The 12,500-nt window shown below is 41.9% G+C and overlaps 1 protein-coding gene across 2 annotated transcripts in view; it reads left to right on the forward strand.

Annotated features, from left to right (window-relative positions):
• Positions 1-12,500, forward strand: part of LOC113800810 (solute carrier family 23 member 1) — a 24,999-nt gene that overhangs the window by 8,729 nt on the left and 3,770 nt on the right. For both annotated transcript variants that reach the window (XM_070122059.1, XM_070122060.1), the window contains exons 3-10: positions 630-787; positions 3,159-3,361; positions 5,718-5,844; positions 7,752-7,872; positions 9,750-9,891; positions 10,935-11,048; positions 11,611-11,750; positions 12,130-12,369. In XM_070122059.1, coding sequence (XP_069978160.1) covers positions 630-787; positions 3,159-3,361; positions 5,718-5,844; positions 7,752-7,872; positions 9,750-9,891; positions 10,935-11,048; positions 11,611-11,750; positions 12,130-12,369 — 1,245 coding nt within the window. The remainder of the gene's footprint in view (positions 1-629; positions 788-3,158; positions 3,362-5,717; positions 5,845-7,751; positions 7,873-9,749; positions 9,892-10,934; positions 11,049-11,610; positions 11,751-12,129; positions 12,370-12,500) is intronic.

The following is a 12,500-nucleotide window of genomic DNA, read 5'->3' on the forward strand; positions in this document are numbered from 1 at the left end:
TATATATATATATATATATATATATATATATATATATATATATATATATATATATATATGTGTGTGTGTGTGTGTGTGTGTGTGTGTGTGTGTGTGTGTGTGTGTGTGTGTGTGTGTGTGTGTGTGTGTGTGTGTGTGTGTGTAAATATACGTACACATACGGAAAGAGTGTTTTTATACCATGGAACACAAAACACGACTGACTTATCTCTGGTAATAGTACATTCCTAAACTTAAAGTGCAGTAAATCACCTGACATTCCTAAAGCATAAACTTAGAATTGTAATTCTATCGTAAAACACCTGATCATGCGTATCAGCATCGTCCTTACTTCACCTTCCTTATCATTTTTATTGATTCATTTTGATTTATCAATCAGTCAATAACTCTATCACTTATCATGAATTCATATTATCTATAAATCAGTTAATCTATTTATCGTCAATTATTGTTGATTCATCTTGATTTACGACTGAATCAATCATTCAATCCCATTATTATCAAATGACAATACATCAATCTCTTAATCCCTCTACCATCCATTATCAAACCATAATCACACATCAATCACATCAAATCGCAGCAATTTATCAACCCCTTCTTCCCCCCCCCCATCCCCCCCCCCCCAGCATTACCTGACGATGGTCGGCGCCACCATCACCATCCCCTTCCTCCTGACGCCGCTCATGTGCATCGACGACAACGACCCGGCGAGAGGCAAGCTGGTCTCCACCATCATCTTCGTCTCGGGCATCGTGACCCTCCTGCAGGCCACCTTCGGGGTCAGGTAAGGCGGAGGTCGAGGTCGAGGGAGGTCGAGGTCAAGGGGGGGAGGGAGGAGGGGGAGGGCCACCTTCGGGGTCAGGTAAGGCGGAGGTCGAGGTCGAGGGAGGTCGAGGTCAAGGGGGGGAGGGAGGAGGGGGAGGGCCACTCTCGGGGTCAGGTAAGGCGGAGGTCGAGGGGGGGGAGGGAGGAGGGGGAGGGCCACTCTCGGGGTCAGGTAAGGCGGAGGTCGAGGTCGAGGGAGGAGGGGGAGGGCCACTTTCAGGGTCAGGTAAGGCGGAGGTCGAGGTCGAGGGGGGGGAGGAGGGGGAGGGGGAGGGCCACCTTCGGGGTTAGGTAAGGCGGAGGTCGAGGTGGAGGTGGAGGGAGGAGGGGGGGGGCCACCTTCGGGGTCAGGTAAGGCGGAGGTCGAGGTCGAGGGGGGGGAGGAGGGGGAGGGGGAGGGAGGAGGGGGAGGGCCACCTTCGGGGTTAGGTAAGGCGGAGGTCGAGGTGGAGGGGGAGGGCCACCTTCGGGGTCAGGTAAGGCGGAGGTCGAGGTCGAGGGGGGGGGAGAAGGGGGAGGGGGAGGGGGAGGGGGAGGGCCACCTTCGGGGTTAGGTAAGGCGGAGGTCGAGGTGGAGGTGGAGGGAGGAGGGGGAGGGCCACCTTCGGGGTCAGGTAAGGCGGAGGTCGAGGTCGAGGGGGGGGGGGGAGGAGGGGGAGGGCCACTCTCGGGGTCAGGTAAGGCGGAGGTCGAGGTCGAGGGGGGGAGGGAGGAGGGGGAGGGCCACTCTCAGGGTCAGGTAAGGCGGAGGTCGAGGTCGAGGGGGGGGAGGAGGGGGAGGGGGAGGGAGGAGGGGGAGGACCACTCTCGGGGTTAGGTAAGGCGGAGGTCGAGGTCAAGGGGGGGGGAGGGGGTGGGGGAGGGAGGAGGGGGAGGGCCACTCTCGGGGTTAGGTAAGGTGGAGGTCGAGGTCGAGGGAGGTCGAAGTCAAGGGGGGGGAGGGGGGGAGGGAGAGGGAGGAGGGGGAGGGGGAAAGGGAGAGGGAGGAGGGGGAGGGGGAAAGGGAGAGGGAGGAGGGGGAGGGGGAAAGGGAGAGGGAGGAGGGGGAGGGGGAAAGGGAGAGGGGGGAGGGGGAGGGGGAAAGGGAAAGGGAGGAGGGGGAGGGGGAAAGGGAGAGGGAGGAGGGGGAGGGGGAGGGGGAAAGGGAGAGGGAGGAGGGGGAGGGGGAAAGGGAGAGGGAGGAGGGGGAGGAGGAAAGGGAGAGGGAGGAGGGGGAGGGGGAAAGGGAGAGGGAGGAGGGGGAGGGGGAAAGGGAGAGGGGGGAGGGGGAGGGGGAAAGGGAGAGGGAGGAGGGGGAGGGGGAAAGGGAGAGGGAGGAGGGGGAGGGGGAAAGGGAGAGGGAGGAGGGGGAGGGGGAAAGGGAGAGGGGGGAGGGGGAGGGGGAAAGGGAGAGGGAGGAGGGGGAGGGGGAAAAGGAGAGGGAGGAGGGGGGGGGGGAAAGGGAGAGGAAGGAGGGGGAGGGGGGAAAGGGAGAGGGGGGAGGGGGAAGGGGAAAGGGAGAGGGAGGAGGGGGAGGGGGAAAGGGAGAGGGAGGAGGGGGAGGGGGAAAGGGAGAGGGAGGAGGGGGAAAGGGAGAGGGAGGAGGGGGAGGGGGAAAGGGAGAGGGCGGAGGCGGAGGGGGAAGGAGGGAGGGATAAGGCAAGGGGAGTAAGAGGGGGAGGGAGGGAGAGAGAGAGAAAGAAAGAGAAAGAGAAAGAGAGAGAGAGTAGAAGGGAAAAGGTAGAGAGAAAAGGGGAAGGGAGAGAAGGTAGGGGAAATGCAACTCAAAGAAGGAAAGGGAGAGAAAGGGGAAAAGGAAAGGGGGAAGAAAAGAAAAAGAGGAAGTGGCAATGAGATGGAGAGAAGGACCCACGATGGGGGAAGATGAATGGGAGGGAGAGGGAAAAGAGAAAGTGCCGAAAGAGAGAGAAGGAGGAAACGAAGAGGGAAATTGAAAGAGAGTAAAAGAGTTATTTAATAGATGATTAGAATAGAAATCGAGGATGAGGAAGGGCGTAAGGAAGAGGAAGAAGGAATACAGGAAATAGGGAAATGAAGGGGAAAGAGGAAGCGAATAAAGGGAAGAGAGGGAGCAGAAAAAATAGGTAAGGGAGAGAGGTAACGTTGGAGAATAAAAAAATGGAGAGTGATACATACTAGAATATGGAAATGAGGAGACAAAACAACACACACGCCTCTATCCCCAACACACACCTCTCTCTCCAACATACACATTCCATCCCCAAACTACGCCTCTATCCCCAGCACACACCTCTCTCCCCATCATACACATTCTATCTCCAACACGCCTTCCTCCCTCTTCCCTCACCTCTTGCTCCCCCCTCCCCCAGGCTCCCCATCATCCAGGGGGGCACCTTCAGCTTCTTGGTCCCCACCATCGCCATCCTCACCACCACTTTCGAGGCCTGCCGGGACCTCCCCCTCGCCACCATGACGGAGGAGGAGCGGGAGGAGGTTTGGCAACAGCGCATGAGGGAAATCCAGGGTGCCATCGCTGTGTCGGCGATTTTCCAGGTGCTCGTCGGGTTCACAGGTAAGTTTGGCGTATTTGGTACTTGTTGTGGTAGTAGCGATAGTAGTTGTGGTAGTGGTAGTTTGGGTTAAGTCGTAAGTGGTAAGCAGTAAGTGGTGGCGTTGAAGACAAGGGGGGGAGGGAGAGAGAGAGAGAGAGAGAGAGAGAGAGAGAGAGAGAGAGAGAGAGAGAGAGAGAGAGAGAGAGAGAGAGAGAGAGAGAGAGAGAGAGAGAGAGAGAGAGAGAGAGAGAGAGAGAGAGAGAGAGATAAAGGGTAGGGGTAGAGTAGAGTTGTGGAGTTCTCTTTCAACCTACCGTCTAAATCAATTTAGTTTAGTGAAAAAGGGAGATAAAATTCTATTCTGGGAAATAATAGTAATACTGTTATAATACTCGGGTAATGCTATTGGTATGTTTGTTGTCGTCCTCTTATCACCGTCATTCTCATTAGCATTAGCATGACTTTTGTTATTGTTCTTATTATTATTGCTGTTATTGGTGTTGTTCTTATCATTGTAGTTGTTATTGCTGTTCTTTTTATTATTGTTGTTGTCCTTATTGTTATTGCTGATATTCTCCTACTTGTTATTATTACATTATTATTATTATTACCATCGCCATGAACAATCATCATCTACCTAGTATTATTCTTTCCCATCGAGTTCAAAGACCTCGCTCCTGAATCATTATTCTTACTCTGTCGTTTCCTTATCCGAGGACTTTCATATCTACTGATAAGAACGGAGAAAGAATGTGATTTTTGCGGTCATAAACAACCGTGTTACTTTGGGAGAGAAAGCTCACCTTGTCACGGGGGCTTCACGTGCTCTGGGCTTTACGGGAGGCTGTGTGCGCGCGCGTGGAATATCAAGCTTACCATGACAGTGACAGGGATGATAATAATGAGGAGGAGGAGGAGGGTAGTCATAAGGATGATGATAATGACAATTATGATGATGATGATGGCGATGATGGTAATGATAATAATAGTGGTAATAATTATATTTATAGTAATGATAAAAAGTATGATAGAAAAACTGATGATGGCAGTGAAGCAAAAAAACAATATTATTATATACTTCAATATCAATATAATCGTTATAATAATTGTGACACGAAAAAAATAAAATAAAAGATAAGATAAAAAATAATAAATAAATAAATGAAGAGTAAATAAAGAAATAGAAACGAAAAGACAGGCAACCACATAACAAAGATAATGATATGGTGATGAAAAGAAGATTCAGGAAGCTAAAAAAGGCAATGACAATAAACCATACCAGCATGATAACGAAGAAAACACAAGCAACGAAGGGAGTAGAGACACACCATCTCAGAGAACCAGGCACAACCCCGCGTCGGCAGAACAAGTTTTCACCTTGACACAAGGACAGAGCCAAACGCTAACACATTAGTGGGAAAAACAGTTGCGTCATGCCAGAGGCTTTTGTTCTTCATTGCCGCCCTGGACTACACTCCAAGGGTATGGGCGAGGTGGAGAGGCCTGGGCTATGTGCATCTCAGATCATTGATTGCAAAGAAATGCTGCTGATGAGGATAACAAAAAGAATGATAATGGTAATAGTGGTAATGATAATGACAATAGTAATTTTAATGATGATAGTAATCATAATCACAATGATGATGTTGATGATAAAGTTTTCTTCTACTCTTCCCGCAAGCATCCCACTGAAATATTCCTAAAAATAATAATAATGATAATAGATAGATAGATAGATTAATAGACAAATAGATAAACGTATAAATATCAGATCAGCCCTATTAAGTTTTCCTTTTCTCCCACTCTTTCCGCAAGGATCACCACTGAAATATTCCTTAAATAGTAATAATAATAATAATAAATTAATAAATACATAGATAAATAAATAAGTAAACAAAATCGTCAGCCCCATTAAGTCCTCCTTTTCTCCCACTCTTCCCGCAAGCAATACCATTGAAATATTCCTAAAATAATAATGATAAATAAATAAATGCAATAAAAAATGTCAGCCCCATTAAGTTTTTTCTTCTGCTCCTCCCTAAGGCATCGCCACTGAAATATTCCTAAAATAGTAATAATAACAAATAAACAAATAATAATAATAAAAAGGTAAATCATCCCTATTACGGATTATCTTCTGCTCCCCCCTCAGGCATCGCCCACTGAAATATTCCCAAGAAAATATAATATATAAATAGATAATAAAAAAAGGCAAATCAGCCCTATTAAGTATTTCTTCTGCTCCTCCCTCAGGCATCACCACTGGGATATTCCTAAAATAAAAATAATAAAATAAATTCCTAAAATAATAATAATAAAATAAATAATAAAAAAGGCAAATCAGCCCTATAAGTATTTCTTCTGCTCCTCCCTCAGGCATCATTGGCATTCTGCTGACGTGGATCACGCCGCTGGCCATCGCCCCGACAGTCGCCCTCGTCGGCCTGTCGCTGTTCGAGGTGGCCGCCGACAAGGCCTCGCTGCACTGGGGCGTCTCCTTCATGTGAGTGGGGGGGAGGGGGGGGGCACGGGCCTGGGGGATTAGAATTATCACTGCTGGGGGGGGGGAGTCAGGGTATTTTTTTCCCTGTTTGTATTATTTCCTTTGTTTATTTATTACTTATAATTATCACTGCTGTAGATTTATTATGTTATTTTCGTTGTGGATTTATTACTTATGTTATTTTCGTTGTGGATTTATTACTTATGTTATTTTCGTTGTGGATTTATTACTTATGTTATTTTCGTTGTGGATTTATTACTCATGTTATTTTCGCTGTGGATTTATTACTTATATTATTGATACTATAGTTTTATTACTTACACGGGCCTGGGGAATTACCTAGATTTATCACTGCTGTAGATTTATTACTTACGCTATTATTACTATAGATTTATTGCCTTCATTATTGATACTATCGGTTTATTACTTACATTAATGGAACTATATATTTATTGTTTACACTATCTTTACTAAAGATTTATTACTTACATTATTATTACTATAGATTTATTACTATATATACTATAAATTTATCACTTACATTATTGATATTATAAATTCATTACTTACAATATCATTACTACAGATTTATTACTTACAATATCACTACTATAGATTTATCACTTACAGTATCACTACTATAGAGTTATTACTTATAATATCATTATTATAGATTTTGTATTTACAATATCATTACTATAGATTTATTACTTACAATATGATTACTATAGATTTATTACTTACAATATCATTACTATAGATTTATTACTTATAATATCATTATTATAGATTTATTATTTACAATATCATTACTACAGATTTATTACTTACAATATCATTACTATAGATTTATTACTTATAATATCATTATTATAGATTTATCACTTACAATATCATTATTATAGATTTATTACTTACAATATCATTACCATAGATTTATTATTTACAATATCATTATTATAGATTTATTACTTACAATATCATTACTACAGATTTATTACTTACAATATAACTACTATAGATTTATTACTTGCAATGTCATTACTATAGATTTATCACTTACAATATCATTATGGATTTATTTCTTACAATATCATTACCATAGATTTATTACTTACAATATCCCTACTATAGATTTATTACTTACAATATCATTACCATATATTTATTACTTACAATATCATTACCATATATTTATTATTTACAATATCATTACTATAGATTTATTACTTACAATATCATTACTATAGATTTATTACTTATAATATCATTGTTATAGATTTTTTATTTACAATATCATTACTATAGACTTATCACTTACAATATCATTACCATAGATTTATTACTTACAATATCATAGATTTATCACTTACAATATCATTACCATAGATTTATTACTTACAATATCATAGATTTATCACTTACAATATCATTACCATAGATTTATCACTTACAATATCATTACCATAGATTTATTACTTACAATATCATAGATTTATCACTTACAATATCATTACCATAGATTTATCACTTACAATATCATTACCATAGATTTATTACTTACAATATCATAGATTTATCACTTACAATATCATTACCATAGATTTATCACTTACAATACCATAGATTTATTACTTACAATATCATAGATTTATCACTTACAATATCATTACCATAGATTTATTACTTACAATATCATAGATTTATCACTTACAATACCATTACCATAGATTTATTACTTACAATATCACTGCTATAGATTTATTACTTACAATATCATTACTATAGATTTATCACTTACAATACCATTACCATAGATTTATTACTTACAATACCACTACTATAGCATTATCACAACACAAGGGATTCCTCCGGATGCGTCACGTGACCCGTTCTCTTCCCCGCAGGACGATGGCGCTGCTTATCCTCTTCTCGCAGTACCTGAGGAACGTGGGGGTCCCTGTTCCCACGTACAGCAAGGACAAGGGGGTTTCTTTCTCGTCCGTGTACATCTTTAAGCTCTTCCCTGTGCGTATTTTTTTTTTGTTTGTTTGTTTGTTTTGTGTTATAATTTTGTTGTCACAGATTTATTACTTACAATATAACTACTATAGATTTATTACTTGCAATGTCATTACTATAGATTTTTTGTTATTTTTATTATATTTTAAATATATTGATATTTTTTCCTGTTTTGTATTATGTCCTTTGGTTCTTTGTCGGTTTTCTGTGTCGGTGGATGTTCGTTTGGTTTCAGGTTTTCTTTGTTTTGTTTGGGATTTCTTCTTTTTTTATTGGATGTTATTGCGTGCGTGTTTCTGATACTCGTTTTGTTATTTGTTGATTATTATTCTTACATTTTGCTTGCATTTTATTGTGACTGGAAACTATCTTTGAATTACAAAGTGATTCAAGTATTAGATTTCAATAAATTGTATTAAACGTATCATTTGCAATTCACCGAAATGATTGGTTGAAATATGTTTAGGCTTTTTTTTTCTTTTCTTTTTTTTCTTTTTTTTCTTTTTTTTTTTTTTTTTTGCTTGAAGATAATGATCATCGGTGATAAGAGATAATGAAAGTGATATAAGAGAAGTGCAAGTGGCTGCAATAGACCTAAAGGAGGAAAGGCGTTGTGGAAATATTTGCAAGGTCTAAAATTTAACACTGAAGTCGCGTTGCAAAGGGTGTTGTGTGGCGAATTTACGTCCGGGAGGAATGCGCCCTTTTCCTTTCTTTTGTTTCTGTTCAGTTCCCCCTTTCATCTTCGTTTTACTTTCTCTTTCATTTCTTTTTACCCATTTCCAGTTGTTGTTTTTTTTTTCTACCCCTTCTTCTTCTCCTAACTCAGTATTAGATTTTTTTTTTTTTTTTTTTTTTTTGGGGGGGGGGTATTATTTGCACATTCGTCATTTCCTCGCCACATTTATATTGATTTAGAAGCAAAATAAAGAGGCAGGATGCCACAGCAAAAATACCCACTATAACAAATGGAATTAAAACTGCCCTCCATTTTTGCCTCACACTTCCCCTCTTAACTGCCCCCTCACATCTCCCGCCCCCCCCTCTCCCTTCCCCCTCTGCAGGCCCTCCTCGTCATCTTCATCAGTAGTAGAAGTATGATTACTATAATCATTATTATTATCATTATTATCATTATTATTATTATTATTATTATTATTATTATTATTACTATTATTATTATTATTATCATTATTATTATTATATTATTATCATTATTATTATTATTACTATTAGCATTATGATAATATTATTACTATCATTATTATTATTACTATTATAGTTATCATCATCATTATTGTTATTATTAATATAATTATTGTTATTATTATCATCGTCATCATTATTATTGTTACTATCATTATTGTTGCCATTGTTATTATCAATATCGTCAATATTATTTTTATTATCAATATCGTCAATATTATTTTTATTATCATCGTTATTATCATTATCATTATTATCATTATAATTACTATCATTATCATTATCATCATTATAATTAATATCATTATTTTCATTATTATCACTATAATTACTATCATTATCATTATTATCATTATAATTACTATCATTATCATTATTATCATTATAATTACTATCATTATTATCATTATCATTATTATCACTATAATTACTATCATTATCATTATCAATATAATTACTATCATTATCATTATTATCATTATAATTACTATCATTATTATCATTATCATTAATATCACTATAATTACTATCATTATCATTATTATCATTATAATTACTGTCATTATCATTATTATCATTATAATTACTATTATTATCGGTATTATCATTATCATCATTATCATTACTATCCTCACAATCAACCTCATCATTACGATCATTATGAACATCCTTCCCAGGTCCTGCTCGCCATCCTGATCTCGTGGGGCTTCTGTGGCATCCTGACGGCCAGCGGCGCCTTGTCGGAGAACAACAAGGCACGGACGGACCTCACCACGGACCTGCTCGACAACTCTCCCTGGTTTAGGGTCCCTTACCCCGGTGAGAGGAAGGGTTAGGGTGGGGGTAAGGGGGCGGGAGAGGGGTGGGTTGGGGTGGTGAGGGGAGGGAGAGGGGTGGGTTGGGGTGGGGTAAGGGGGCGGGAGAGGGGTGGGGTAAGGGGGGAGGAGGGGGGAGTTGGGGTGGTCAGGGGAGGGAGAGGTGGAAGGGAGGGGAGGTGGGGTTTGGAAGGGGGGAGGGAAAGGTGGAGGGGTGGAGTTTGGATGGGGGGAGGGAGAGGTGTGTGGAGTAGGGAGGAGAAGGAGGTTGGGAGATGGTAGAGAGAGAGGGGCGATTTGTGGTGGGGGAGGGGTACTTTGGAGGGCGGGGGAGGGAATATTTGGGGTAGTGGGGGTAATTTGGAGTGGAGGGGGGGAGGGGTGATGGGGTGTAACTTTTTCAGGGGAACTGAGGGAATGACGTAATTTTTTTGCTTTCATCTTTTTTTTTGGTGGGGGGGGTGAAGATAGGGAGTATTACAGGATCGGATCCATGTACAGGTTACTAGACACTCATACATGTTTATTGGAGAATGTAGGCATGTTCGTGAATTTAATGGTGTGTAGGTATATGAGTCTGCGTGTGTTATTGTGTGTGTGTTGTTCTTGTTGTGGGTGGGTGTGATTACCACGCTGATCAAATATAAAAACGATACAACTTTTACGCACAAATAATCACACTCCATTCACATATTTTAACGCAAGAAGTTACACAACTGTAGAAAAGGTATGAATGGGAATGAATGTCCTCATAATACAAGAGATGTATTTGATCAAACAAATCTCTTGTATTGTAAAGATATTCATTCTCATTCATACCTTTTCTATATTTGTCAACATGAATATGGTTCAAGCTAGACACCATTCCCTCACGTCCCAGAACTTTCCCACATCCCAGCCTCCCACACCAGACCTCTCCTCCCGGACCTTTAAACCCACGCACACGCCTGTCCCACAACCATGAATCACAACCTCAACTCCCCTCTGAACGAACGTGGCCTCGCCTGTGTTCACGTCGAGCCTAACGGGAGTTCATCTTTTATTCAGGCCAGTGGGGGACGCCCACGGTGTCCGTGGCGGGCGTGTTCGGAATGCTGGCCGGCGTCCTCGCGTCCATGATCGAGAGCGTCGGGGATTACTACGCATGCGCGAGGCTGGCAGGTGAGGCGAGAGGAAGCAATGGGAATATATGTGCTGTGTGTGTAAATATGTATATGTGTGTATATATATATGCATATATATATATATATATATATATATATATATATATATATATATATATATATATATATATATATGCATATGTATATACATACGTATATATATATATATATATATATATATATATATATATATATGTATATATATATGTATATATATATATATAAAAACATATATATATAAATATATATATATATATATATATATATATATATATATATATATATATATATATGAATACACGCACACACATACATACATGCATATAGATAGATAGATAGATAGATAGATAGATAGATAGATAAATATAGATATAGATACATGTATATGTGTGTGTGCATATATGTATATGTATATATATATATATATATATATATATATATATATATATATATATATATATACTAATCTAACTAATCTAACCTAACATAACCTATTATCCTCACGAGCCGGAGACTTTTCTGCCGTACTCGCAGTCACTCTTTCCTCTTACCTTCCCCAGGGGCGCCGCCGCCGCCAACCCACGCCGTCAACCGCGGCATCGGCATCGAGGGCATCGGGTGCATCCTGGCCGGCGTGTGGGGCACGGGCAACGGCACCACCTCCTACTCCGAGAACATCGGGGCCATCGGAGTCACCAAGGTCGGCCTCGAGGGCTTGTTTGTGGCGGGGGGGGGGGGGGGGGGAGGGGTAGCCTGTCTGTGGGTTAGTGTTTAGGGGAGAGTCTGCACGTGTGTCCTGCAGGGAATGGTAAAGGCCGCTGGTGATGGCATATGATGTTATGGACGGGCTGAGTTCGACATATGTGTGTGTGTGTGTAAAGAGAGATAGGGAGGCAGGAGGAGAAAGAGAGAGAAAGGGAGAGAGAGAGGGGGGGGGGGAGAGATAGAAAGAAAGTGACACACAACTTCAAACAATCTCGTCTACCATCATCAGTCCCATGTTTTCCGACCCGCTACTCCACCCTTCTACGCCCCCCCCCCCACACCGCCTCACCCCCTCCCTTCCCCTCATCCTCCAGGTGGGCAGCCGGCGCGTGGTCCAGTACGGCGCCGTCATCATGATCGTCGTGGGAATGCTGGGCAAGTTCTGCGCCCTCTTCGTCACCATCCCGGAGCCTGTGGTGGGCGGCGTCTTCTGCGTCATGTTCGCCATGATCTCGGCTGTCGGACTCTCCTCGCTGCAGTTCGTCGACCTCAACTCCTCCAGGAACCTCTTCGTCCTCGGATTCTCGCTCTTCTTCGGCCTCGCGCTGCCCAAGGTGAAGGCAGGGGGTCCTCTTCTTGGGCTTGGTCGTTGCTCTTCCTCCTGCTGCTGCTGCTGCTGCTGCTGCTGCTGCTGCTGCTGCTGCTGCTGCTGCTGCTCCTCCTCCTCCTCCTTATTATTATTATT

This window comes from Penaeus vannamei, chromosome 5, assembly GCF_042767895.1.
Source record: "Penaeus vannamei isolate JL-2024 chromosome 5, ASM4276789v1, whole genome shotgun sequence".
In the NCBI taxonomy this organism is placed as follows: domain Eukaryota; kingdom Metazoa; phylum Arthropoda; class Malacostraca; order Decapoda; family Penaeidae; genus Penaeus; species Penaeus vannamei.